The 25527-nt window shown below is 43.2% G+C and overlaps 1 protein-coding gene across 1 annotated transcript in view; it reads right to left on the reverse strand.

Moving 5' to 3' along the window:
* The window catches only part of antxr1c (ANTXR cell adhesion molecule 1c), a gene marked incomplete at its 5' end in the record, with an annotated part of 30797 nt that extends 5811 nt beyond the window's left edge, over positions 1 to 24986 (reverse strand). Inside the window, 17 exons of the mRNA XM_079181983.1 lie at positions 458 to 538; positions 2133 to 2300; positions 2444 to 2545; positions 3095 to 3133; positions 3345 to 3440; positions 5108 to 5186; positions 8709 to 8778; positions 9142 to 9240; positions 10358 to 10418; positions 11035 to 11115; positions 11789 to 11857; positions 11948 to 12021; positions 12114 to 12144; positions 12267 to 12348; positions 12644 to 12715; positions 14227 to 14298; positions 24829 to 24986. Of these exons, the coding sequence (XP_079038109.1) occupies positions 458 to 538; positions 2133 to 2300; positions 2444 to 2545; positions 3095 to 3133; positions 3345 to 3440; positions 5108 to 5186; positions 8709 to 8778; positions 9142 to 9240; positions 10358 to 10418; positions 11035 to 11115; positions 11789 to 11857; positions 11948 to 12021; positions 12114 to 12144; positions 12267 to 12348; positions 12644 to 12715; positions 14227 to 14298; positions 24829 to 24986 (1434 nt within the window). The remainder of the gene's footprint in view (positions 1 to 457; positions 539 to 2132; positions 2301 to 2443; positions 2546 to 3094; positions 3134 to 3344; positions 3441 to 5107; positions 5187 to 8708; positions 8779 to 9141; positions 9241 to 10357; positions 10419 to 11034; positions 11116 to 11788; positions 11858 to 11947; positions 12022 to 12113; positions 12145 to 12266; positions 12349 to 12643; positions 12716 to 14226; positions 14299 to 24828) is intronic.
* Between the last annotated feature and the right edge of the window lie 541 nt (positions 24987 to 25527).

The following is a 25527-nucleotide window of genomic DNA, read 5'->3' on the forward strand; positions in this document are numbered from 1 at the left end:
ACGAACCAGCTGAGGTGTTAGCGAGACAGATGGAGGAAGAGGGAACGGGATGAGTAAAGGGTTCAGATGACTGGAGCATTTTGAGACCGTAGACGCACTCGAAGACTTTTAAAAGTGAGCCAGTTTGGAACATAATGCTGTTTTTTTTTAATCCATCTAAGATAGTACATCAGCTAAGTAGCTTAACACCATAGATTGAGTCCAGGCGTCCCACTTATTATGAGCCAAAAGATAAGAAATATATTTTTTATTTAATTTACCCAGCAAACTCAAGAAAAAAGAAAGGCAAGAAAGGAAAAAAAAGAAGATGGGTCATCGGAGGTATAAAACACTGCAGGAGGGATGGACTTGAAGCAGAACGTGTAGGAACAGAGGAAGTGAATGCGAGTGTGTGTGTGTGTGTGTGTGTGTGTGTGTAAAAGCATTTGATGAAATGAAATACCGCTGAGGTACTCACATGATCCCCGGGCTGGGGTCTCATCAGGGAGACCTGGTCGTACCCGCGGCGAAACAGAGCCAAGATAGCATCCAGTTTACCCTGAACAGGAACAGAGGGGAGTGGTTTAACAGCTGGACACATCTGGACACCGAAACTCTCGCACACAATCCATGACATAATCAAATCCCATTAAAACGGTTTCTAGTGTATCGGCGGACATTTGGTCTGTGGTCCTCAGCAATGCGCCGTCGAGCCAAGAGTCTGAAGGTTTGAATCCCAAACAAACACTACAGCAGCTGATTCTGCTGATTAGTTCCTTCCTCTCTGGTTGAAACTGTGCTGATTAGTCGCTCGGACGTATTTTGATTCATGTCTGCTTAACTTTAGACATAATCCTTAATTCCCCGTGAATCAATTCCTCCGCTGCCACAAATCAAGCAGTTAACTGTCGACAGTTATCACTACTGGACAAAACTGTTTGTTTAGATTCTACTTCCTAACATTAAGGTGTAAGCGCCTGCTGTCATTTGATTGGACCAAAACAGTGCAGACTCCTGAGGCCTCAGTGGCGCACGTACTTGAGAAGAAGCAAGTGAGTATCTTAAACTAGAAATAACTACATCTCATTGTGCCATAGTTATTGAAAGCACAAACTCACACAGCCTCATCTATTGACCAGGTATGATAAACATTGAGTACATTGTCTGCTCTACACTAAGTATGAAATTCTAAAACACACACATTTTCAATTACTGCGATCAAAAAAAAGCCCTGTAACCAATTAGATCGCTTAGAAATCATAGCAGGAACACTAGAAATAGGATTTATAGGTTTGCTCTGGATGGAGGTCACTTTTGGAGAGTAAGTAGTTAGAGGACCGTAATTGCAATGTAATGTATTTAGTTTACAGCACAATAGTACTGAGTATTGGGAATAAACAAACCTGTTTGTTTCCCTATTCTATGTCTGTGCGGTTTTGTCTGTTTTGACAAAGAGGGAGCACGTTTCAGAGACGGCAAGGATCTCCATGTGTCGGGGCCGACTACACCCAACACACAGTGACTAGTCAGTGTATGAATCCACCTTCTTCCTTCACTGACTGTAATGAGCGGTGTCAAATCCCCCCATGAATCACTGCAGTGCTGTTTGTAGGCCTGTGTCATAATACAGCTGTAAGGTAGCAGTGTCTACAGATAACAGTCAGCGTGGCTACTGTATGAAAGGCCAGTGTTGCTGCACAGAGCTGCATTGTAGTGAAGGATTAAAGCACAAACAGCACTGACGCCCTGCCTTAATAATGTCTCTCTGTCTGGAGAATACGTTATATCACTTCGGCTATGTGTGCACATTGATAGGTGGAGAATGTTGTGCTTATGCGACTAATTATACACAAATATGACCAGAACAGGCTTTATTCTGCTCTCCGCTGTCTCGTGAAAACGTTGCAGGCCCACTCGTGGTGCTTTTCATGTTTTAACTTCGGCTGAAGGAGTTCAGGCGTCTCTGCGGGCGGAGAAAGTTCTGCCGCCCGCAGTTATTTGAAACTCGCTGAGGCAAGAGCTAAAAAGAAAAAACGCAGAGTGGTCAAACTGTACGTGAGGCAGGATTTTTGTGTTCCTGAAAAGCAGACATTTTGTTACAGGACGGCGAGAAGGCTCCTTTCAGATAAGTCTGAACCGGAGTGTGCGTTTACCTGGATAGGCGTGTACCACTTCCGGTCCTGAGGCGCCTTCTTGTTGTGAGGTTTCTTGGGTTTGGGCTCGAAGGGCTCGTACTCCTGCTCCGGCATTTTCACCACGGCGTTCTTCGGCTTCTCCAGCTTAGCCCCCTCCTCGGTCGAGCCCTTCCCTCCCCAGCGCACCTACAGACAGCACACAGTACATGAATGCACACACTGACAGAAGCAGGCAAAGTCATCTACAGCGGTCTGATTCCACTCCAGTTGTTTTGGGTTGTAGATTCAATCATGATTGTTAGCGTCACGCATTTTGGTCATCTTGTCACCTCCATCCTCTTGATTCCTCCGATTCCTCTTCCTCCGTAATAAGAGGCATCCACAGTGGGCCATTTCTTCTTGGGCAGGCCGTCTTCATCATCTGAACTCTCCTAAATCACGAATAATCACACAAAAACGGACTTATTTCCTCTCTTATATACTTTTTAACACACAGGTTCTGAGGCTGGAGACGGTTCACTGAGAGTCAGCTTTCTATATCTGTGTCACGTGGCTTTTTATTTTTTTTTACCTTTACGAGACTATGGGCAGGTACCATTGACTCCAATGGGAGAAATGAACATGAACACGGATTATGACCCATTCCTCAGATCCACGGTCACCAAAGTAAATACTGGGCCCATTTTCACGAGCCACATACCTCTCGAACCTTCTCACACAAAATTTGTTTCAGACAGACAAATCTGGAGTAAATGATCTTTCTCTGTCAGTCGCCAACTAACGCTTGCGACCGTCTCAGCTAGCGCACTGTTGCAACGCTAGGTCTCAAACCAATCGACTCTACTACATTTTTATTTGTTTAATTCATTGTAGCTTTTTTATACTATACTATACGTATCAGACACACATTCTCCATTAGACCTGGTGGGTATATATATGTTTATATATGTGTGTATGTGTGTGTGTGTCTTTTTACTCACAGGCTCAGGAGGAGGTGGGGGAGGCGGTTCTTTGATCACCTGTGGAACAAAAAGAGATGTGACATCGATGAGCAGAGGACCTCCTAAAGGTCTGTGTGTTGTTTTTGTAAGGGCCCCCTAAGCTGCTTAATGCCCCCTTTGGAGTCCAGGCAAACCTCTTTGAAGCTCTGGATAACTGTAATTTAAGTGTTGCTTTTTTTCTTCTTCTCAAAATCGACCACTTCCTGAGCGTAGTTTTACGTTTTCTCACCACTGTGCAGCAGAGAGGCCAGAACCACCACATGAAGAGCAGGGCCAGCAGCAGGAACAACACCAGCAGGGTGATCAGGAGGATGGTGCCGTCGAACTGGAGAGTAAACACACGCGACATCAGTAACGTTACAACCGCGCGCGCGGGCGGCACTACAGCACCGCTTCCTCCGCCCGCGTGCTGGATGGGGATTTTGAACTACAACCGTGTGGAGCAGACTTTCCTGCATTGCTCGTACCAGAGTGGCAGAAGAGGGAAGAGAACAATTTGTTAAAGTAAGATAATAAACAATAATTATAAAAGGAGCACCAGAGTAGTGGGAATGACACTCGAGTTGCAGGAGGATGTTGTAATAGTCTTAGTGCTTTCTCCATCACTTCTGCCAATGTAAATATTCACGTTTCTTGTTTTTCTCTCTACGACAGCGGTAAGTGTACGCTGTGTGATCGCTGAAGGAATCCATCAGTTGCTCTGCTCGCTTTGAGCCAAACGTGGCTCCCATTACAGACCACAGATGAGGATCACATGTGGTTAGACTTTCCCCTATCTGTCTCGCTGTCTTTATCTGATCGGCAGCGGGGTCCGTCGTAGAGAAGTCACTAATTATCATCTCTCAGAAACTTCCCAAATCAGCAAGTTTTCTTTGACTCTCGACAGTTTGTGACGTAACAGCGTTTCAGGGGACTGCAAACAGTGACCACATCTGCACACACACACACACACACATGAGTGTGTTGTCTCATGCTATACGGGCACATTGTGTGGACTAACTACAAAGGCTAAAGCTGTGGCGCTTTGGGAGACTTTGGGGAGGGGCTCACGGGGGTTTGTCGCGTTGTTTGTTGCACAAGGCCGACCCCCATCACAGCTTCGCCGACTCGTCGTGTCGCCTCGAGCCATGGTGTGACTTCAGCCTACGTGGTTTAGTTTAGTGGCGAGAAGCAGCTAATTGCTACGCTCTAATTGAGCTCTGTATATCACGAACCACAGCACAGCCGTTTGAATTCATCGTGTTTTCATGGATGTGATGTCACAAGGGGCTGAGGGAGAACAGCTTCTTTTTCGGCTGGGTGGGAATCTGCGGTGGCTCCGGTCCATATGTTCCATATGTTAAATTGCTTTAAATTGTCTTGAATTGCATCTTGCTTCATCTTGTTTTTACAGAGAATGAAGCTCCACCCTGCTTCACGCTGACAGTTATATTCATTCGCACACCTGGGGGTCTCCAAGAGTCTCAGAGTATCGCCATTGAGTCGCTCCAACTGAGGGAATAACGCTTTGCACAAGGGCACTGCTGAGATTGAACCGGCAGCCTCACGGTCATGAACCTGCTTTCCTAACCTTTTTGTCTCCTGAGGGTTCAGAGGAGCTTTTTTTGGGCGGATCGCTACTACAAACTCCCGAAAAGGAGAAAAAAAAGAGGAAAAATAACAAAATTGAGAAAGGGGAAGATGAAAGAGGTAAAGGGGGGTAAGGGAACCTCACTGCAGAGAGCAAAACAACAAACTTCTAGGAGGTTGGAAGGGACAGAAGAGGCAGAGGGAAACCACATGCAATACGAGAGGAAATGGAAATATTACAAAATCTCAAAAGTAAATCTGTAATTCTAGTTTTTAAGTTGAGAAACTTTGAAATATGAACTCATAAACCTGAATCAACACAAGGGCAAAGACATGTTCATTAAATTAGTTTAGATTTGTATCTATGATTGAGTGACTGATGAGGCTAAATGCATGAAGAGGGGACAAAAGGCTGCCACTTACACACTCTGTGGTGGTGATGTGCACGTTGCTGCTGATGAAGGACAGACCGTCGTTCATGCTCACTTGGAGATAAATCACCCTGAAACAAAACAACAGACAAGCACACACACACTCAGGAAAAAAGACTCATGTTGGGATGGAACAATACAACCACCGTTGATTGGAGCACTTCATGTAGCCTGAAGCGTTTCCTCCAAAAGCTCAGTTTGTTTGAACCAGGATGATGTCATTTGAACTTGGCTTCACACCAAATCACGTCACCGAATCGAATGTGAGAATGTGAGACAGGAAACGGCCACAGAACACACAAGGCTGTGAGCTGAAGTAATTGAGCAAGCTGAGCCCAAATGAGCCGGATACAAACGTTTTCCACCGGAGGAGGGGGAGTGGACAAAACGTAGGTGAGGATTCTTTTGGAGCCGCGTGAGTCTTTGTTGATGGTCTGAAGAGTCCCCTCCTCCTCCGAGTGGGGAAAAACAATTCTGAGAATTGCATGTGACCTGCAAGTGGCCTCTTTGGAGCCTGTTCTCTTTCAGCTCATCAAAACATGTTGATCAAAAGGCGAGCTAAACACCCCCCCCCTGCCAAAAAACCCCCAGTTCTTCTCCGTTCCAGGACCAGGTGGATGTGAATGAGGTCTGGCAGATGGAAAGCAGGACATTTGACCGATAAACGTGTCTTTACTCTGACTCAGTGAGCTGTCTCTCTGGTGGAGAGAGAGAGAGAGAGAGAAGAGCTGGGTTTGAGGGTGAAGTTCATGATCAACAGCAGACGTACCTTGCTGATGACAAACAGCTGGGCATTAGTTAAGGAATTAAGACTTTAAAAACAGTCTTAAAGCTAAAGAAACGCTGGAAAACACCCCTCAGATTTAAGTGTGGTAAATGATGTCAAAGAATAGCAGTGAACCTACATATTTTTGTTGGAAAGTTCGATGTGTTCATAGCTGTAGTTTAAAAGCACGAGGCTGGTATTCTTCACTATTTTTCTCTTGAAAAGGAACCAAAACCGATAACTTAGTAGTCCGTCTCCACAAGCGCTCCCTCCCTACCTTGTCTGTGGCATTCAAGAACCTGTGTTTCTGTAAAGAAGACAGGATTATTTCAAATTGGGTCAGAAATGTATCGCTTTGTTTTTCGTTTTTTAGCAAAAGTGACTCAAACGTGAGTTAATACAGCATTTCCTGGGACTATTTTCAGTGGCGGATTAATACAGATTTGGTTCTTTGGTGAGTACGGCGTGCAAAAGTGGAATTGAGACACAATAAACTACAGGGCCCATGTTCTTTGCAATGATGGCACATGGTTCATTAGTTTTTGGACAACCATGGAGCTCTGCGACTATAATATCTCTACCGATCATATATTTTACTGGATATATTAATCCTGGGACCTTAAAAACAAACCAGAAAAATGGCAAAAAGAGAAAATGAGCCAGAGAAAGATGACCAGTGTGATTTTGAGGATGTGGAGGAGATGAAGTAGTGTGGAGGAAATGTTAGTTGTCGAGCACTCGACAACTAACGTCGAGCAAGGAAATAAAACAGACACGGCAGGCGGTCCAAGCAAGAACACACACACACACACACACACGCACACACACACACACACACACACACACACACTGGATAGGACATATGAGACAAAACACTAGTTTGTCTGCTGCTCATTAGAAGAATACTTAAAACACAAGCGCTGCATTCCTATTTACTGGCCAAACATAGATTACATGATGCCATGTTCCAGAGGGGCAGAGAGAGCATACCTGCACTCTAAATAAAAAAATAAAAAAAGCCCAGGAAGCATTGCAGCAATGCTAAAAGTTGGGTTTTGAGTAAGTTAATTTGGGGTCAAATTTGCTATCAAAGGTAATGTATCAAAGGGATTTAATGGCTGCAAATTAGTCAAAAACGAACTTACTTTGTCTGGGTATTAATGGAGCGGTTCAGACACACAGACAGAAGGTTTTTCCACCCTGCCGAGAATCAAGCTACACAAACGCGTGGCCGCACAAAGACCAGACAAGCTGCTACCCGGCTTTGATCAGCCGAAACTGGACAGGGAGACTGTTTAAAGAGAGCGGGAGACGGACAGGGGATGAAAGAAAAGTTTCTGGGTGACAGACACAAATAAGAGACAGATATAGAGGGGAAAATGAAACATGCGGGCAGAAAGAAAGAGGGGGGGGGGGGGAACAACCAGCAAGGCAAAGCAGTTGGTGAAATGAAAAAAGCCACCGTGGCACCGAAAGTAAAGGCAGAGGTGGAGAGAAAAGGGGAGGGGGAGGGGTAAAAAGATAAGTTAGGGATAGGAGAGAACAGAATGTATACAAAGGCGGAAGATTACTGGCTTGATGGGACATTTAAGGGAGGCGAAGGCACACGATGTACCCTCCTCAGCGTTACGAGCCTTCTGCTGAGGTATTGATTAAAGCTTCAGTCATCAGTCCAGGCCGTTTAAACCTCTCCTCCCTGCAGTGGAAATCAAATCCGCTCTCTTTCCGCACCACTGCCAGTGCAAATATGAACCGTAAATCGGATTTTTAACTTCTGCTGCGAGAATGAAAATGATGGAATTTGTATGCGTAGTTATGGAATTACGCAATCACCAACACAAATACCGCTGCAGGTCAAGAAAGTGTGTGAAAAAGGAGCTAAAAGTGACTCTTTGTCTCCAAGCAGTTTGAAAGACTTTAACCACCGTCCACTCAACCGTCTCTTCTGTGGACCGGTGTAACTTTCTTCCCATGAAGACTTTGGTTAAAGAGGTTTGTGGATTGTTGACGTTGGACCACGGTTTGGGCTTTAAAAAGCGAGTGCGGCCCAGCTGATGGTGTGACTCTGGGGTGAACGTTTTGAGCAAAACAACCTCCGTTGTCTTCGTTTTTACATCCCTCCCTCTTTTCCTCCAGTGTCGTCTGGAATTGGACTCTTAAATGCACGAGGATTCTCCAGAATCATGAAAAGTGTACCGAGATGACACAAAGTACAGGTACTTATACTGTGTGGGGCATTTGGACGTTGTGTTGTATTCACCAGTAAAAGCCCTTATAGCGTAACAAGCTTTAAACACAACATTGATGCAAGATCATCTTATTATGTTTTTATGGCAAACATATCAGCATGTCCGCCGTTTAATGCTGGGCAGGTAGCACACAGTGTGCTTTTAGAGCTTTTTGTTTTTTTTGCAGAAATCAGCTGGCTCCTGCAGCTCTAAATGACTGATGTGAGCAGTGAGACTGAACCAAAACAGTAAAGTGGCTGATAAAAGCAAAAAACAATGAGCCGAAAGATGCTCCAATGCTCTGTGGAGCTGGGGAGAACTGCTCTGTTCTAATTCAGGACAGAAGCAGGACAGATGCAGGGAGGGTTGTGCTGGCACGGCTACAGAGCGCCCCTTACATTTTGCTCAGCCGTACTGGGATCTAGAAAAAAGAGGAATGCGGGCCGCGGATGGGGAATCGTAAAAAGAGCTAACGTATGGCAGGCTTCTCCTGGCCTGTTTACACGTGTATGCATACATGTGTTTTTCTCTGTGCCTGAGGCAAAGAATGAAATGATCAAAGATGAATGTGAAATCAATAAAAAAAAAGAGGCACCTACTTCCCAACTTCATCGATGACGGGAGCCGGACACAGCAGGAATGTGTCTTCTACACTAGCCGGCTTTTCATCTAAGGAAACACAGACAACATTTCAATGAAGGTACAAAGTAGACTCCTCAGTCTGATCTACATCGCTGTGTGTTATTGTAAATTATGAACACACACGAGACAGCCAGTGTTTGATCTGTATGGGCTTTGGAAGCTGATATTTTGCACATTTGAATATCACCATTTCCTTGGCATAACATGTGATTTATGGTGAGGTTTCTTTGGTGAGGATCCACTCATGCATGTGCTGTGTACTGATGAGGCTGTTTTTATTTCCAGTAGTTATTCAGCACTGACACATGATGAAGAGACTGGAAAAATGTCCCAAACAGAGACTGATCTACATGTTGTTACATTAAGAGACAGCGGTGCAGGCGTACTCACTGACTGTATTGGTGTCGTTGATTTTGAAGCTGCAGAGCACCTGGTTGATGTTCCTGGCGTGGAGGAAGCCGTTTCCTCTCACCACCACTTGGAAAGACTCTGGTTACACAACGCACATTTTTTAACACTCTTTGGCAAGCAAAATGAACATTTTATTCTGCATGTATGGTACATGATGCTCATCAAACAGCACAGAGATTGCTGGAAATATGCAATTTATAATTTATTCTGTTTTTATATTCTTATTACTTTAAATATGTATGAATGTATATACAGGACATGTGAGTACATAAGTACATATATTAATATTTTCAATTTTTTTTCCTAATATATACATTTTGTTATTATTATTTGTTACAACACGCAGAATAAGATCGTTCACAAAGAGACAGAAATACACAGACGGTCCATCATAATGAGTGAGTTACAGTAAAAGAGCAACGCATTAGATCAGGCCCAAATCTCTAATCTAAACTAATAAGGCATGTGTCTTTAATTTATGAGGCCTAATTTGCTTGTGACCGGGAATCTGAGTCAACAAAGTTGCCAGCGGAGTCAACCTTTCCACCGAACAACTGAGCCACTCAGCATACGACTGAGTAACAATTGTTGGACAGTAACCTCAGTAGTTGCGATGTTGCCTGTAACAGTGAAAATACTCAGCGATAAAAACCATGAAGATGAGAGACTGAACTGAGCAGCAGGCCAGAGACTGCTTTTCAGTTTCACGTGAAATACTCTGTAAAATGCACTGCTTGAAAAAAAAAGACAAAAGCAGATGTGAGAAGCTGTAAAAGTCCGTCTGCTTTTGCCAAAAGAGCACATTTTAACTGTCAATTTGTGCCATTTAATGCCCATTTAATGTTGCCTTTAACTGGCATAATCTTTCTCTCGGCAGGACACTAAAGATTTTGTCCACTTTACATTATAATCCGATATCCGCACCGTCACTCTCTCACGGCCAACCCTGTTAATGAGAGCCTATAATATTATCCCCACGGCGGGGCCCCGTCCCGACAGATTTCCTGTAAGTGACCTGGATGTGCCCATGTGTGATCTGGGAATGTCATTACTGAAGAGAGAGCAGGGGAGACGGGGCACGCAGCAATGAAATGAACACAGTTCAAGAAACGATGGGAGGCTGGCACCCACATCAGTTTGTGTCCGACTGTGTGTGTGTGTGTGTGTGTTCGAGTGTGTGTTTTCAGCTCCCCACCTCCGGCACACACGCTGGACGGCTCAGCTGCCAAAATCTCAATGCAGGACTTCTTGATGATCTGGAGGGTAAAAGGAGGAGAAAGTCATTTATTTTCTATTCTTTTCCGACATGGATGCTGGCCTCTTTGTCACACGCAGGTTTATCAAATTGTACTGTTATAAAAAAAAATGGCAGTTAAGAGCTCAATAATCACACCGTATCACTTCTGAAAACTTTCCACTTCTTGAAACGCATATTTTAAACACTATGGTCGCATCAGTATACTCCACTGGAGTTTGGAGCGGTACGTCTGTAACATTACGGGAGACGGGGCTTGTTGTTCTTGGACCCTGCCTGTACTGTACTCTTTAAATATGTGCATGAGTTTCATGAGCCCAGTGTACACAAAGACCTACAGTTCTGCCTAACGCGTATAAAAAAACCCTGTTCGAGTTGAATCGTCGACTACAACGCTGACAGTTAGATATGAATCAGTGCTGCTTTTGTGTTCTTGCGTTGGACAAACCGATGTAGCGACCGGATGTCTGATGAGTTAACGGGGTTCTCTGTGCATTCATATCTGAGCGAGTGTTTCCTGAAGGCGGTTCTGACAGACTCTGGAGAAATACGTGAACGCTGTGGACGTCCGCCGTATGTGAGCTTCAGCCACAGGGAGCAGAGAAGAGTTTATTTACCGAATCGATGACTCCCCGGAGGGAGTGGAAGCCGCCCAGCACAGGAAACACGTGCTCGATGGTGTCTGCAATAGTGGCCAGCTACAGAGGGAGAGAGGTGGGAGGAGGAAAAAAAGGGGGGGGAGGAGATAAGTAGCTAAATTAGAGAAGAACATAGAATAATTGTGGAAAATTGTGTTTTTTGTAAGTGTGTTTAGGGAGACATGATATTTGATATTTGATATCAAGCCTAAATTGGCCCTCGATGTGCTGGAGTGACACAATGTTAGACATTATAGAACTGCAAACACACACTGTAAAACCAGAGCATCCCGTTCATAATGATTGTAGTGATCACACATCGTCCACAATGTAAAGTAATGGGTCCATTTACAATCAATCAAAAAGGAGCTTGGACTAAACTTTTAAACATTTTAGACATTAAACACAGGAACCTGAATCATTTCCCTCCTCATCATGTTGGAGCTAATCGTTGAGTAGTGCTCCGGTTACAGACATGTCTCCAGTCCAGCTTTGTGTGTTGGCATCTTTAAGAGGCAGCTCAGGGTTAAAAAAATCTCTTGGATTGGTTTTCAGGAAATCTTAAATTATGGGTTAGCCAAACTGCACAGGGGCCGCTCAATACACACTAGCGTGGATTCCTGAGCACATGTGGTATTCTGTGCATGCACGGTCTTTATTTCAAACCAGACATAACGACATTTAGGGGAACACAAAGGTAAAATTGCCACAGATGGATTACGTTGGCGTTTACCTGCGTCTCGTTGAAGTCTTTGACCCCGACGCAGTACACAATAGCTCCAAGAGACCTGGCTCTCTCCGCCTGTTGGGAGACACAAGCAATAAAGCGAGTGGGTTCTGGCACTCAAGCAAATAAAAAGTGTGATCCACTGCCGGAGCTATAAGTGGCTACCTCTTGCTGCGCAGTGATGAGCTGATGTTCCTGCAGCTCTCCGTCTGTCAGCGCGATAATCACGCTGGCCGTGCCTGGGAAGAAGCATGCAGACATGCTGTAACCTCAACATAATTCATGACCGAGCTTGAAGTAGGTGTTCACAAGGGAAAGTTTTAATGCGTACCAAAGTTCTCCTGGTGGATCTGCTCGTTTGCCTTTTAAAAGTAGGAGACATTTTTTTCGTGGTGAGAAAGACAGGAAATACCAAAAGCATCACGTTTTAACGAAAAGAAGAAGTGTAAGATAACGAAGAAAAATGATTTCGACACAGGCTTACCCTGTGCAATCCAAGGTGCATGAATGTGTCTCCACCAGGAACCTCATTTTTCAGAGCGTTCAGCCCCTTTCTGATGTCCGCTCTGCAGAGAAGAAGGACATACGTCTCTATCCTTTACGAAAGTCCCCCTCGATACTGATGATTTTAGTCAGTGGAGCACTAATGCAAGCTGGAGACTCAACAGTCACACGGTGACACAGGTCCATTTTATTTTTAGCTTCATGTCAGTTCAGAGAGCATCTGCTTTCACTCTGGTGCAACAGCATTCCATGCTGTAATAACATTTATTCATGACAAAGAACTCAGCTTGGATTAGTCGGTTTGTAGTTAATTCATCACATTAATCAACAGACGGTATGAGCCAGAACTTAATTTACCTGTTTTCCGTCAGTTTCATGATGGTGGACGCTCTGGAGGAGAATGTTATGAAGGACATCCTCAGCATGGGACTGGAACAGGAAAAAACAAACAAAACAACGACATCATCTCACCTGTCATTCAGCCTCCCACATTCTTGGCAGTGCAGTGAAAAAAAAAAACTTTATCATCAATTATTGACGATACGTGCCAAACACAGAGCATCTGGCTGCCAGTTGGTGTTTTCCCACCTTGCACAACATGTAAGTCATAAAAAAATGTCCACACCATCTGAGATTAATTACAAACATTGTGATGGTCACAGTAAAACTGCGAAAGCAAAATATTGTTTTCCTGAAGTGCATCTTGAATGCAGCCCGACACCAAAAGACATCAAATGACACCATGCACGGAGTTGTGCCTGTGAGCAGGATTCGAACCTCCTGTGCGTGACACGACTCAAAAGTTTGTATTCAAACTAAATCTCTGAGCCCTCAGATGTGGGGAAAGCTTGTTGTTTTTGTTTGTTGGTGAAATTTCATCTTCAGAAAGGAATTGCGTGCTTGTAAACATACATGCACAGATATCTGTCGTATTATTTGTGAGAGACAGTAAGTGAATGCAGATTGGTGCTGTTTGCACAGCAGAGCTGCAGGTGTTGTTGTGGCCTTCGAGCAGTACGGACAAAACAAAGAGCCAGCTGTTGAAATGTTGCATTTTCCACGGCAATGTATTAAATTATACTTCATATTTTGGCCATAAGAGGATGCAGTCATATCTACAGTATCTTCATTTGCTTCAACAGAGTTCTCTTTATGTTCACTGAAAGATTGGTTTTGCATGTTTGACACATGTGTAATCAATATGGTTGATGTTAAAAGAAAACTAAAAAGGATGCAAATTATTGATAATCACATGAACTTTGACAACTTTGTTTTCTATCTCATGAAGAAGCTGCACCGTATGAAGTTTATATTTTTGGTGATTCAACTTTGTAAATTCGGGGCAATCATGCTGTTGAGGACATTTTATTTAAAAAATACAAGATTAAAAAATAATTTTCATTCAAGAGCACTTGAATCAAAATTATAATATCCATGTGGAACTTCTTCGTGAGTAACATTTGGGAAAAGAGATCTGAGTTGAGACACTTAAAGCTGCAGTGTCTACCCAGGGTGTAAAAACCAGGCCGCTTCTACACATAGAAGATCTTTGTTCCTGTAGTCACTGCTGGTACCCCCACTGACTCCAGACATCAGCTCAGCTACTGAAGACAGTGAAACATCAGCTTGCATGCTGGGTGACTAAGCACATTGCCAGCTGTCGCTGTAGGGACAGATATTTATTTTACTTTACCGGGGTTACTGCTGCGTAAAGTATGTGTTTCTCTTCAGTGATCTACAGCTCTGAGCTCCAGGAAGTACAGAGGACAGAGTCAGCAAGGCTGTAAAGTGTCCCAAGACTTAAAGTCCGGTCGTGAAACCTTTTCAAACCTTTCAAATGTTACAGCATACAGTTTTTTCCCCCCACTTTTGTACTGCATACTTGGATGGATGAATTGTGTTGACATGTATGTTTGCCTATGTATTTATGGAGCCCTTACCTTTTGAATTTCTCAGCTAGATTCTCCACAAAGTAGTAGATTTCCTCCCAGTGATTCTTCACACTGCCAGACCTAAGACAAAAAAAAAATGTATATATATAAATCACGAGTTGTGTTAAAAAAACAACAGTAAGAACACCAGTAAGCAAGAAAATCCTCAAAGTAGCTCAATGCTAATCAAAATACAGCTATTATAAAACCTGCGAAGCACATTAACCCTTAATCCAAGATTAAAGATAGCTTAGTTACAAGATACGATTTCTGTATACATATCTGTGAGTTACAAATGATTTGTTCAGCTAGAATGATCTATCAGACACACACACTAACTTCCACAGGTTAGGGCAGTCATACAAGAAGAATGCTGCTTTCGTAGCCAAAAACAAAACAGGGGGTAGCATCATTAGCTCCAAAACGAGAACAAGCTGTATGTATTCTGGGCCAAACACAACTGTTCAACTTGTTACAGTAACTTCACTTTCTGTTGAAATTATTTTAACAAAAAGTATTGTTTTTTTGTTTAGTTAATGGAAGGAACATTGCTGTCATTACACCGTTTCTATCAACAGCTAGAATGCTACTTTAGCTAGCTAGCAACAGATTGATAGCTTGTACATCCTTTATCTGTTACTAAACCCTGGTGGGGGGGGGAATTAAACCTACATTTTATTAAGAACATGGACCATCACCTGTATGTAAACGCCACTGGAGGGAATAACTTAAAACAATTAGCCTGCGCTATTCATGAGGGGCCTGTTGAGATAAAAGAGGCTATGGTGGTGTGGTCTGGTGTGTAATTTAGCACCCTCCTGTATCCTGAATGAGGCCCTCATGGCTGAGGAAATAGGTCCCGGTCTCCGCGGGGGAACCTCCATAAAACTGGACTATTATTAAAAACTCCCTACAGAGCTACCTTCATTTCCTCTGGACAGACTGTGTGTGTGTGTGTGTTTGTGGTATTTTTATTAAGTGTTAGCATTAACGGAGAGGTCTATCCGGCATGATGTGACCAGTCAGCTGGTCATCTGTTAGCTAACGAGTGAGCCAGAGAGATGACACATGGGAAATGAGCTAATTGACTGGTGGTCAAACTAGAGGCCTGTTTAGTGGATGAGGCTTACTTAGAATAAAGGATGACTCAATGCTATTCTAGGTGCTGACTAACTGATGAAACGGCATTAGACGCACTGGAACTGGCATTGATGTGTTGCTATTTCTCTGGACAGAAGGTCAACACGTTCTTTCTATCCACAGTGATTAGCTGGATTTCAATTTATTGACATGCAGTCCACTGAGGATGAGACAAATGTACAAATGTGACCTTTTTTATTTTTGGTCTTCATTGTTGACTGCAAGAAACCATCAGGTTGAAACAGTTGTTTGTATGGGAGGTAACAGGAACCACACTAAACACTGAGTTTGTAATGCTAGCGTACCTTTTAGTTGAATCATTTCCCAGCACACTCAAAAGAAATCGGTTTAAGAATCCCCCTCTAGACATAATAAACAGACTGAACTATTTGTGGTTCACAGGCTTTTCATGCCTTGGGCTGATGAGAAAACATGTGTTCAGTAAATGAGATTACTATTAACAACGTTTAGTTTCTGAACAATGTTTTTTTGATTATTTGGATATTTGTAGATACACAAAACCATGAGCCTTCGTCTTGCGAGTTGCTTTGGAAAACAGCACCTGCTACATGGCCAAAACTTGAAATGGAAATCAATTGTGATTAATGTTATTTGCCTTAGAATTGAGTGTCTCAGAGGTTATACCCTAAGGTGTTTTTGACTTGTTGCTTAGCAGCGGAGGGGTAATTATTTGGCCGGGCCTCGGGGGGGTAGACACAGCCAAGGGATTTTCTCATCGTGCCTCAGTCATTCAAGGCTCTTTATGCTGCCAGACTCTAAATGCTTTAATTGGCTGACTGGACAATGTATGGAGAGTACTGTGTGTTCGTAATCTTCTAGTCTCCATTTTTCCACTCTAAAGAGGCAACAATAATGAATTCTACTGTCGCACAGCTCATATGATAGAGTTGTCGATCAGCAATTGTTTTTGCAGATGCTGAACTTAATCGGCATTTAAAACTCTCAACAAACTCGGCAGCAACGAGCATTCCAAGGGGAGTCAACACGAGCAACAGTAGCTGAAATGAGAGCAAACTTCATCGACTTAAAGTCCAAGGAAAACAAACAGAATTGATTGCTCAGAAGGCGGCGAGCTGCTAAAAAGGAAAGCAACTTTCTGAGTGAAAACACAGAGAATCTTGCAGAATGAGTCGAGCATTGCCCCTCTGCCAAAGGTAGAGGTTCAGGTTCCCTTTGGGCCACCCATGCTGGTAATATCTAGACCCTCTCCTCCAACTACAATAAAAGCATCCAAAATAACATCTACTTGTAATGCAAGTTTCACCGTTTTCACTAGTCTGAGCCGACACAAATGCCGGTCGACTAAATGTCCGACCTAAGCATTTTCTCCGAGTTGTTGTTGATCTAATGACATGACTCGTTCCCCCACATCAAGGCTGACTGAGCAAAGAAAGAGGACAAGACCTTACAAGCTCAACAAAATCCTCCCCAAACATAAAAAAGCCTGAGGTGGGAGAGATGTTTAACTTGGATGTACAACAAAATGTGCAGCGCAAACAGAAATGGTCACACAAGGATTGCACACACACACACACACACACACACACACACACACACAAACACACACACAGATGCACACTGACGGCCTCTGACCTGAAGGAATGGCAGGAGCCAATTTCTTTTGTAAACTGTTCCATTACAGCGACGGATGAGGGGGAAGCAGAAGAAGAAAGTCTTACGAGACGTTCCTGCAGCTAATGGTCACGTAGAGGTGTGGGGATCATTTTTGAGTATTTATTTAACACCAGGGTGAATCTGAGGACTCCCACCTTCGGTGTTCATCTGCTTATCTTTATTCCTGAACCACAATGGCTCTTGTTTGCATTGGAACCGCTCAGCTGACCGAGGTGGCTGTGGCCGTGGGACCGAGGCCTAGCTTGCAGTTTTACTCACCTGTCCAAACAGCACTGGTTAAAGGAAGTGGGCCGTTTCATTCTATAACTCTTAATGAAACTATTTTATGTGGTGCCTTTTTTCCCCCCTAAAACCTTTGATCTCATTTTTATGGTCCGAGTTGAGCCCTGGAGTTCAGTGGTTTGGGGTTTGAGCACATGAAGTAGGTTTGAGAGGTGAGGGGGCGGGGCGATGCAATTTGCCGACAAAGTGATCAAGACCCAACAGCGGTTTGAAGCCATGTCCCAGCAAATCGACGAAAGCCGAGCAACAGCGTTCTCTTGATCTTGACAGATTCTCGGAGCGAGATGAAGAGCATGTGTCTGGACGTGTGCCATCCAAGGGCCAAGAGAGAAAAAGAAACAAATGGAGAGGAAGGAAAGAGAAAAAGGGAAAGATGAAGAGCCTTATCGTACAGTAAATTCAGCTGACTGGGAGTGAGATAATGTGAAAAATCTGTTGGCTCTAACGCAAAACTGGTCTGCCAGAAGAAACATGCCGATGATTCGATGAAAAACTGTGCGGCCAAGTGTCGTCCGTGTGCTTCAGCCAACACAGCTGGCATACAAAACAGCCCGAAGCACCAACCCCACCAGACAACCACAGCAAAGTGTAAACAGTTGATGAAATTGCTGTGTGGTGAACATATCTTTTCTTAATCTGATTTAACTTATCATTACTCCGGCCTCTGGGTTTCAAGGCAAGTCGGTCTGTGGACATCTTTCTCCACCTCATTCCCTGTTATCACTTTACTGTCTCTTATAATGGCTTATATAAGCTCGAGACGAGGTTGTGTTTACTTGTCAATTTTAATTTATAAGGAACCACTGACCATTGTTAAGCTAAGCCAAAAAATGTTTTAACTACACAGTGAACACTGTTTCAATAATAAGACAATAAGGCTCCCAGAGGGATATATTTGAGGTTGGGTTTGCTTAATTGACATATCATTCGGCTGGTTCTGCAGAAAATGAATCATAAGTATGTGTGTGGGTGTGTGTGTGTGTGTGTGTGTGTGTGTGTGTGTGTGTGTGTATGTGTGTGTTGAAGAGAGAGATGGCGTCACCGTGTGTGTGTAGAGGAGAGCATACAGTTCAGCTGGAGGAGGGCTAAAGTGTTAGACAGAAAGACAGAGCAGGAAACAAGAGGAAAGAGAAAAAGTTTCAGTCTTTGACTAGAATTAACAATTTTAAATTCATGCCGACCATTTTAAGATACAGGTGATACAGTTTAACAGTTGTGGGTGTTATTTTTCAAACTTTTTCCAGTCGTTCCAATCAATTAGCTGACTCCTGACGCATTCTTGAACTGTGCATCACGTCTTAATGTTCCAATACAGTGAACGCCAAGTCTGCATTAATGCTTACCAGTGTTAAATTATTATATTAATGAAATACAATCAATGTCAAGACCGACTTTGGGTTGATTTATTACATCATGATATTATTCTTAACAAAAACAATAATGCAAACCTGATGATCACTGTAATGGATTACAAAACACAAGCAACTTTTAAGTGTCTGCTTAATGATTTTCACTCTATACAACAAGACTTAGAGCCACGTTAGACTGGCTCTATGAAGCTGGACTTAGGCACAGGGGGCTTTCAGCTAAATGCTAACATAAGCAAGCTAACATGCTCACAATGTATATGTGTACTTTTTAACATTACGGTGTTCGCCATTTGAGTAAAGCATGTTAGACTGCTAACATTTGGCCTGTAGCAAGTAAAACATATGTATTTTTATCTCTTTACAGCATCTGATATTTGGTCAATTAAAAGATTGGCCTTTTTTTTACCACCAATGCAAACTAAAAGAAAAACAGTATTTTTCAGTGAACTTGCCATTTGCACCCTTCTCAAGCGAAATAATTAGGATACGGTAACAAGTTTTCCGTTTACCTCCATTATAAGTACCATTGTTCATATTTTTAATACCAACATAATACTGCTTTAAGGAGTCTTCAAAGGAGAAAACAGTTGATGTTTAAAAGAAAATGCTGATTGTGCTATGGGCCCTAAAGCGGCCATTTTGAAAGCCAGGGAATTGTTGAGTATGCCTGCAATCCTTTAAACTCTAGCACAGGATATTACAGCTGAAGCGTGTTTGACATCAAGCCTACTTTAATTTCTCAACCAAGTCCACTTTGAACTACCCAGCAAGCACTTCTCTCCCAGAGGGCAACGGGATGACGGCATGTGGGAAAAAGCTCCATCGCTCTAAAGTCTTAGCGGCTCTCAGCTTCACTCTCACGGTTCTAAGTGTTGAAGAAGAAAAAAAAAAGACTCCACCGAGGAGGCTGTCTGCCATTCCAGCTGGGCCTACCCACATCACCCCAGCCTGCAGCCAATGGTGGTGCTCCAATTCAACTGACTGGGCACAAGGATTTGTTTGTTTAAAACCACAAAACTACTTTTACAGCCGTTGTAGAAGTCAATGAGGAGCTAATGCTGCACTTCTATTCCCAAATTGTTGAGGAATTGCTCGGGGAAAAAAACCAACTACAGGATAACTAGCTGGAGGAGAGGCATGTGAGGTGTGTGTCATAAGATTCTTTCTTTTTTGGCTTCATCAGACCATCTGTCATGTACTTTGTAATGCACCTTGTTTTTCTGTACGGTCAGAGTCATATATAATATATTATCAGGGGGTTTGGAAAGGAGTTAGAGCGGCATTCATTCCCTTTAAAACCTCTGGTCTTGTTTTTGTCCCTGTGGGACGTCAGACGGCATGGTATCATTTAAAAAGACATTTATTCCTGCTGAAAACACCAAAGCAGCACGCTGCAAAAGACTAAATGACAAAACACAGAGCGAGTGTCATTCCACAGCTAGAACGTATTCCATTGCGAGACATATCCAAATTATTTATGGACTGCAGCTGCAAGTCTTGGTTTTTCCGCTGACTTGCCAGGATTCAGGCAGCATGACCCAACGCCCAAACCAGTGCGCCAACTCGTGACTACATTAACAACAACAACATTTTGCAGCCGTGATTAGTAGTTTTGAAAAAACAAAGACGAGACGGAAATGACTGTAATTCGGACCTGGACCTACAAGACAAAGAGACAGGGGTGTGAAAAGAGTGTATCTTATAAGGAGCAATGAGGAGTATGGATTCGAGCGGTAACAGGAGTCTGGTGGAAACGAAAGAGAGATAAATCAAAAGCAGACAGACATTGACACAAAGGGAAAGAGGTGAAAGACTTCATGTGTCACCTTCTTTAGCTGATATTGTAATCCACAAATTAAACAGTGATAGTAATATTGCGCAATAATTGCTTCTAATTTGTGCACAATCGACATAAACATAATAATGTAAATGCAGTCATCAAGAAGTGAACATTAGCACTGGGGCTCAAAGGTGAATCATTTCATCTTCCATATGAAAACATATAAAACAGTAAGCTGCAGGGCCGTCGGCTCTGGATCAGCAAATACACGTCGTCCTTTGTGAATGTGCAGCAGTATAGGGCTTAAAGGTATACACCGAATGACCACAGTGACTGTTTTAGAGCTTACGGTTTCATAATTTGACAGCAAAATTGGCCAAAAAGCACATCACAAAAGTCCTCAGTTATTCTCTGGAGTTCTGGGTGGGGAGCTACCATCAGCCACTGGCTGTTTCTTCATTCTGGTTGCATGCACACTTTTAGCCAAGCTAGTCGCGCGGCTCTAGGGACTTTGTTACATTTTGTATCGATGTTCTTGATATGCAACCAATTAATCCTAATAACTTCGGGTGATCCTCTGACTTTTCCTCTAGCGCCATCATCGGGTCAAGATTGGAATCTGTCCAATACGTTGGCCCTAATGATCACATACAAAGCTTATGTCGTTCCCATCAACCTCAGTTGTGCTTTGTGTTTGGGCCCGATTAGCCAACGTTAGTGTGCTAACACACTAAGATGGTTGACATGGTAAACATCACACCCGAGTGCAGCTGTAGACTTTTGGTCTAGCTTGTGTGGGACTTCATTTAGGTTACAGTAGCGGTGACATCAGTTCCTTGGTGTTATATGTCTCATATACCATACACCACAACACAGGGATGTATGTCGTTAACTGCGGTTGGGAGGGTGTGGCTACGGCCCAAACGTTTCCACATTGTACTCTATCAAAACAACACTTTAAGAAATATATATTTTAATCGCCAAAGGTTTGGAGTTCACATTTTTACAATCAAAACCATTGTTTTATTTGGAGACCTTTGGGTTTGTATATAGTGTCATCTTCCAGTTATTCCCTCCTACTTGACAATGATATGTGTTAGCATTCTCTCATTTCCTCCACCATCTGTATCCTATTAGTCATTAAAGTCACAGTTTAACACGTATGTGTTGCTTGGACTTAAAAGGAGAACTAACTTCTGCATTTATTTGGTTGCAACCGTTCAGTCCTGACACTGGTTGTTGTGTTGCTGCCCCTCCCCCCTCTGACGTCCAGTGGGTATTGTAACACCTCTCCTTTCCTTAAGTATGTCATAAATAGCTCTGAAGGGCACTTAGCAGTAGAGGATAGTGAGTTCCAAACCCAGTCCCGGATGTCCCAGACTGCAGCCAGTCTCAGAGAACTCTGTCCTACATGTTTAGCCGTGACATGACATCATCTGCCCGAGTCTGCAACGAATGCCTTTGGAGTCAACTTTATGAGCCAACGCAGCGGTTATCTTTCCTCATTGCTGTGAAAAGTCGTGACCCTACAACGCAATGCCCAAAGTGTGTTTCTCTTTACTCGTCAAATAAACCAATTCCATCAGCATTACCATGTGTCTGTGTGCCTTCTTTCCAGTTCAACATGACCAACGCTATCTTCTGACGTGTTTTCAGATGTTGATATCGGACAATTCTGCAACGCCCCACATAACGGGGCTCGACGGTAAGGGTGGCCTGATTGCCGTTGGCAACCATTTTGAGAAATTTGGCAACCAATTCTTGGCCTTTGGTTGCCATCAGTGGCCACCACTTTTTACAAATACTAAGTAGGGACTTCAAACAGCAAAATCTCCACACCCAAAATAAATACAATTTCAATATTTGTTTCATAAGTGAATCTGCACAGAGCACAGTTTGCTTGTGTATTCAAAGTGTATTAAATATTAAACTTGTTGCTGGTCCAAATTGCACCAATTTCGACATGGCTCTCCCTTGGGTTCCCAACAATACACCTGCATAAGCGTGAAGCAGATTGGATGAACCATTCTTGGGATATGCGAAAGGACATTCTCACATGAACACAGACAGACAGAGATTCCTTGCGATAGCATGCTGACGTTAGCATTTAGCTCAAAGTATACAGCCTCACAGAGCCACTAGTGTGTTAGATATTCCTACATTATCAGCAAACGGCTGGTTAAGTTTTGGCTAAGGCTTCACTTCTCACCTTACTACATGAAAGGAACACTGCCTGCATAGGCACCAAACGCTTATAATTTAATTTGTATGCCACACAATCGTCCATTATTGGGCGGACAATAGCTACTGTAGCTATTGCTGATTAAAACAGGTTCAACCAGAGACAAGTGGCTAATAAGTGACATCATCTGTGGCTCATTATATAAAAGCCCTCAGCCACGTTTTCCCCTCTGCTCAACCAGAGCGCTCAATCTGTTGTGTAACTCGCTGTAAATGAACTTCCTGTCCTTTGGTTATTTCCAAAAGAGGAACACATCCACGCAGGGTTGGAGTCCAGGTGACCAATGATTCACACTATCCCTAAAGTAGTCCCATGTGTCTTACTGTACTTTGACGAAAGGGAGGACTGTCAGCGTTTTTACTACCCTGTATCTTCTGCTAGTCCACATACTGTAAACCCCCATTCTCACACACTTAACGCCCTCCACATGGATCGACCAGGGCAGAGAGTTCAGGCTGCGTCTCATAAAACCAACTCAGGCCTGAGGGATGGGGTTGAGGCTGAGGCTGAGGCAGGTCTCTAATGAGCTTCCTCTCTTAACCTTGTTAGTCACCCCTTAGAGTGGGCACCAAAGCACGCAGACCAGCTAACAATAGCATCTGACATTGAAACAAAAGGAGGAAAAAAGTCTGTTTCCTTATTCGCAGCATGTGTCAGTGTTTACCGCACAGCGTGAGCCAAATGCAGCCCCGCACATCTGGGGAGCAGTTCCGTGTTTTGTGTCCACTTCTACTCAGGAATCAAAACGTTCAGAAGACATTGTCAAGGATTGTGTGCTCAGTTGGTACAGGTACAGCAAGGCACTTCAAATTGTCACTATACTGATAACTAGGGCCCATCAGGGTGAAAAATGTCAGCCAATTAGATGAAGCCATACACCGAATGGCATATTAGACGTTATATAGTCATCAGTGTTGTTAATCTGCAAGAGATTTATCTCTCTTTTTTATCTCTCACAGCCTCCTCATAGGTGAAACAAAAACGAGCTATTAAAGGTGCTGCGTGCAACATTTTGTCCTCCAAATTAACACCACATTTTCCATAAACGTTGTTGCTTCCTGTCCTTGCTTGTTTCCCCTCCCCATTCCCGGCAATGCTCCATTAATGCAAGGAGTAGGATAAGCGCTGATGCAGCAATACCCAGGTTAGGTGCTCAACAGATTCAACAGCAGGGTTGTAATAAAGTTTCTAATTGCTCACAACAGAGGTTCCTCCTCTGCTGCTTGCAGATTCCAAATTAGCCTCAGTGGCCTACAATGATGATGATTAGTTGGGTTACAGTATTTATAGTCATACTTGATGAGGTATAGATCTTTAACCTGTATATTGAGTCACATTATGGCAAAGAGGGTGATTCCTGTATTCCCTTATGGAGGAAAACACAAGTTGCTGCGCTTGGATGTACAGTAAAGGCATTGAAAGAGAAACAGGCAATCTAGAAGTTTCTCCTGCTTTTCTCTGACATTTTATTTTTTCTCCGGCTAGAGTCCAGCGCTAAGATGTCACTCAACCACAGCATTTTTCCTACGTGGGCGTACAGAGAGTGAACCGTGAGGAGTCACTGAGCAAAGAGCAGAAAAAGTCCCTTTAGCATGAGTGGGGGGGGGGAATAAAAAAAATAACCTCTTTTCCTCGGACAGCTATACGTTTTTAAGGAGAGTGACAAAATGATGTGGAGAAAGAAGAAACAGTGGGTTTTAAATCCGCAGAGAAACAGAGATATCACTGTTGCATCCAAATCGCCGGTCTTCCTTTTGCTTATTCAGCAAACTGTACTCTGTAACTGTACTCCTTTCCAGCGTCATCACGCGCGCGCGCACGCACGCACAGATATCTCTGCAGATGCAGCGGTGCTAATCAGCTAAACAGTCTTTTCTACTTTTTTTAAAACAATCATGTTATGAGCAGAAACTTTGGTATTATTCACCTCATGTTTGAAAAAGACCGTCTTCAATAACATAATGAAATAAACGTACAGCAAATAAAAGTAGCAGTAACACGAAAAGAAAATGCAGGTGTTGGCTTATTTATGTGTGTGTTTTGCTGGTTTATTGCACCCGAGAAACTTCTGTAGGCTAGTTTCCAAATGATATTCCTAATATGATTTAATGAACATATCAGTTTAAGCTGTTTCCACTTACTTATCGAGCACAAAATACAGGTCAAAAGCGCCCTGACATGAACTCTCCTCCTCCTCTTCGTCCTGCTGCTCCGGCTCGGCTCTTGCAGATGGAGAAGGGAGCAAAAATAATCCGAATAAAACCAGAACAAAACGCATGTTCAATTTAAGTGTCGCCATGCTTTTTTTCCCTCGGGTAAAAAAAACAAGGTTTATTCCTTTGTGGAAAAAAAAGAAAGTGTCTTCTTACATCCCAGAGACAGTTATATAATTAAAGAGGCAGAGGTGCAACAAAGACAAAAGAAAGGATGCAGGCGATGCTTCCACGTCTCTTAGTTTACAATCATAGCAAGACGCCGGAGAGAGAGATGCTTTCTCCCAGTTGGAATAAGTAAAAAAATAAAAGTTCCGGATATTTCAGAATCCACGTGCAGTTAGCAGGGAAAAAAGTTTTAAAAGCAGCATTTGCAGAAACAAATCCAAACCCGCGTCAAGGGGAGGATGGCTCAAATTAATAAAAAAAATATATAAATATATATATATATATATAAATGGATAAAAGTTTCCAGTCAAAGTGTCAAAACTGGTCTGCAAAAAAAGTCAAACGAAGCTGGATAACGCAGAGCAGTGTTGGCGCTGGAGGAACTGGAAGACGGGGGACAGACTTGGCTGAAATGGACCAGGTTTCATGTTTCAAACTGAGGAAGAGAGAGAAAGACGG

The sequence above is a fragment of the Pholis gunnellus genome (genome assembly GCF_910591455.1).
Source record: "Pholis gunnellus genome assembly, chromosome: 21".
NCBI lineage: Eukaryota > Metazoa > Chordata > Actinopteri > Perciformes > Pholidae > Pholis > Pholis gunnellus.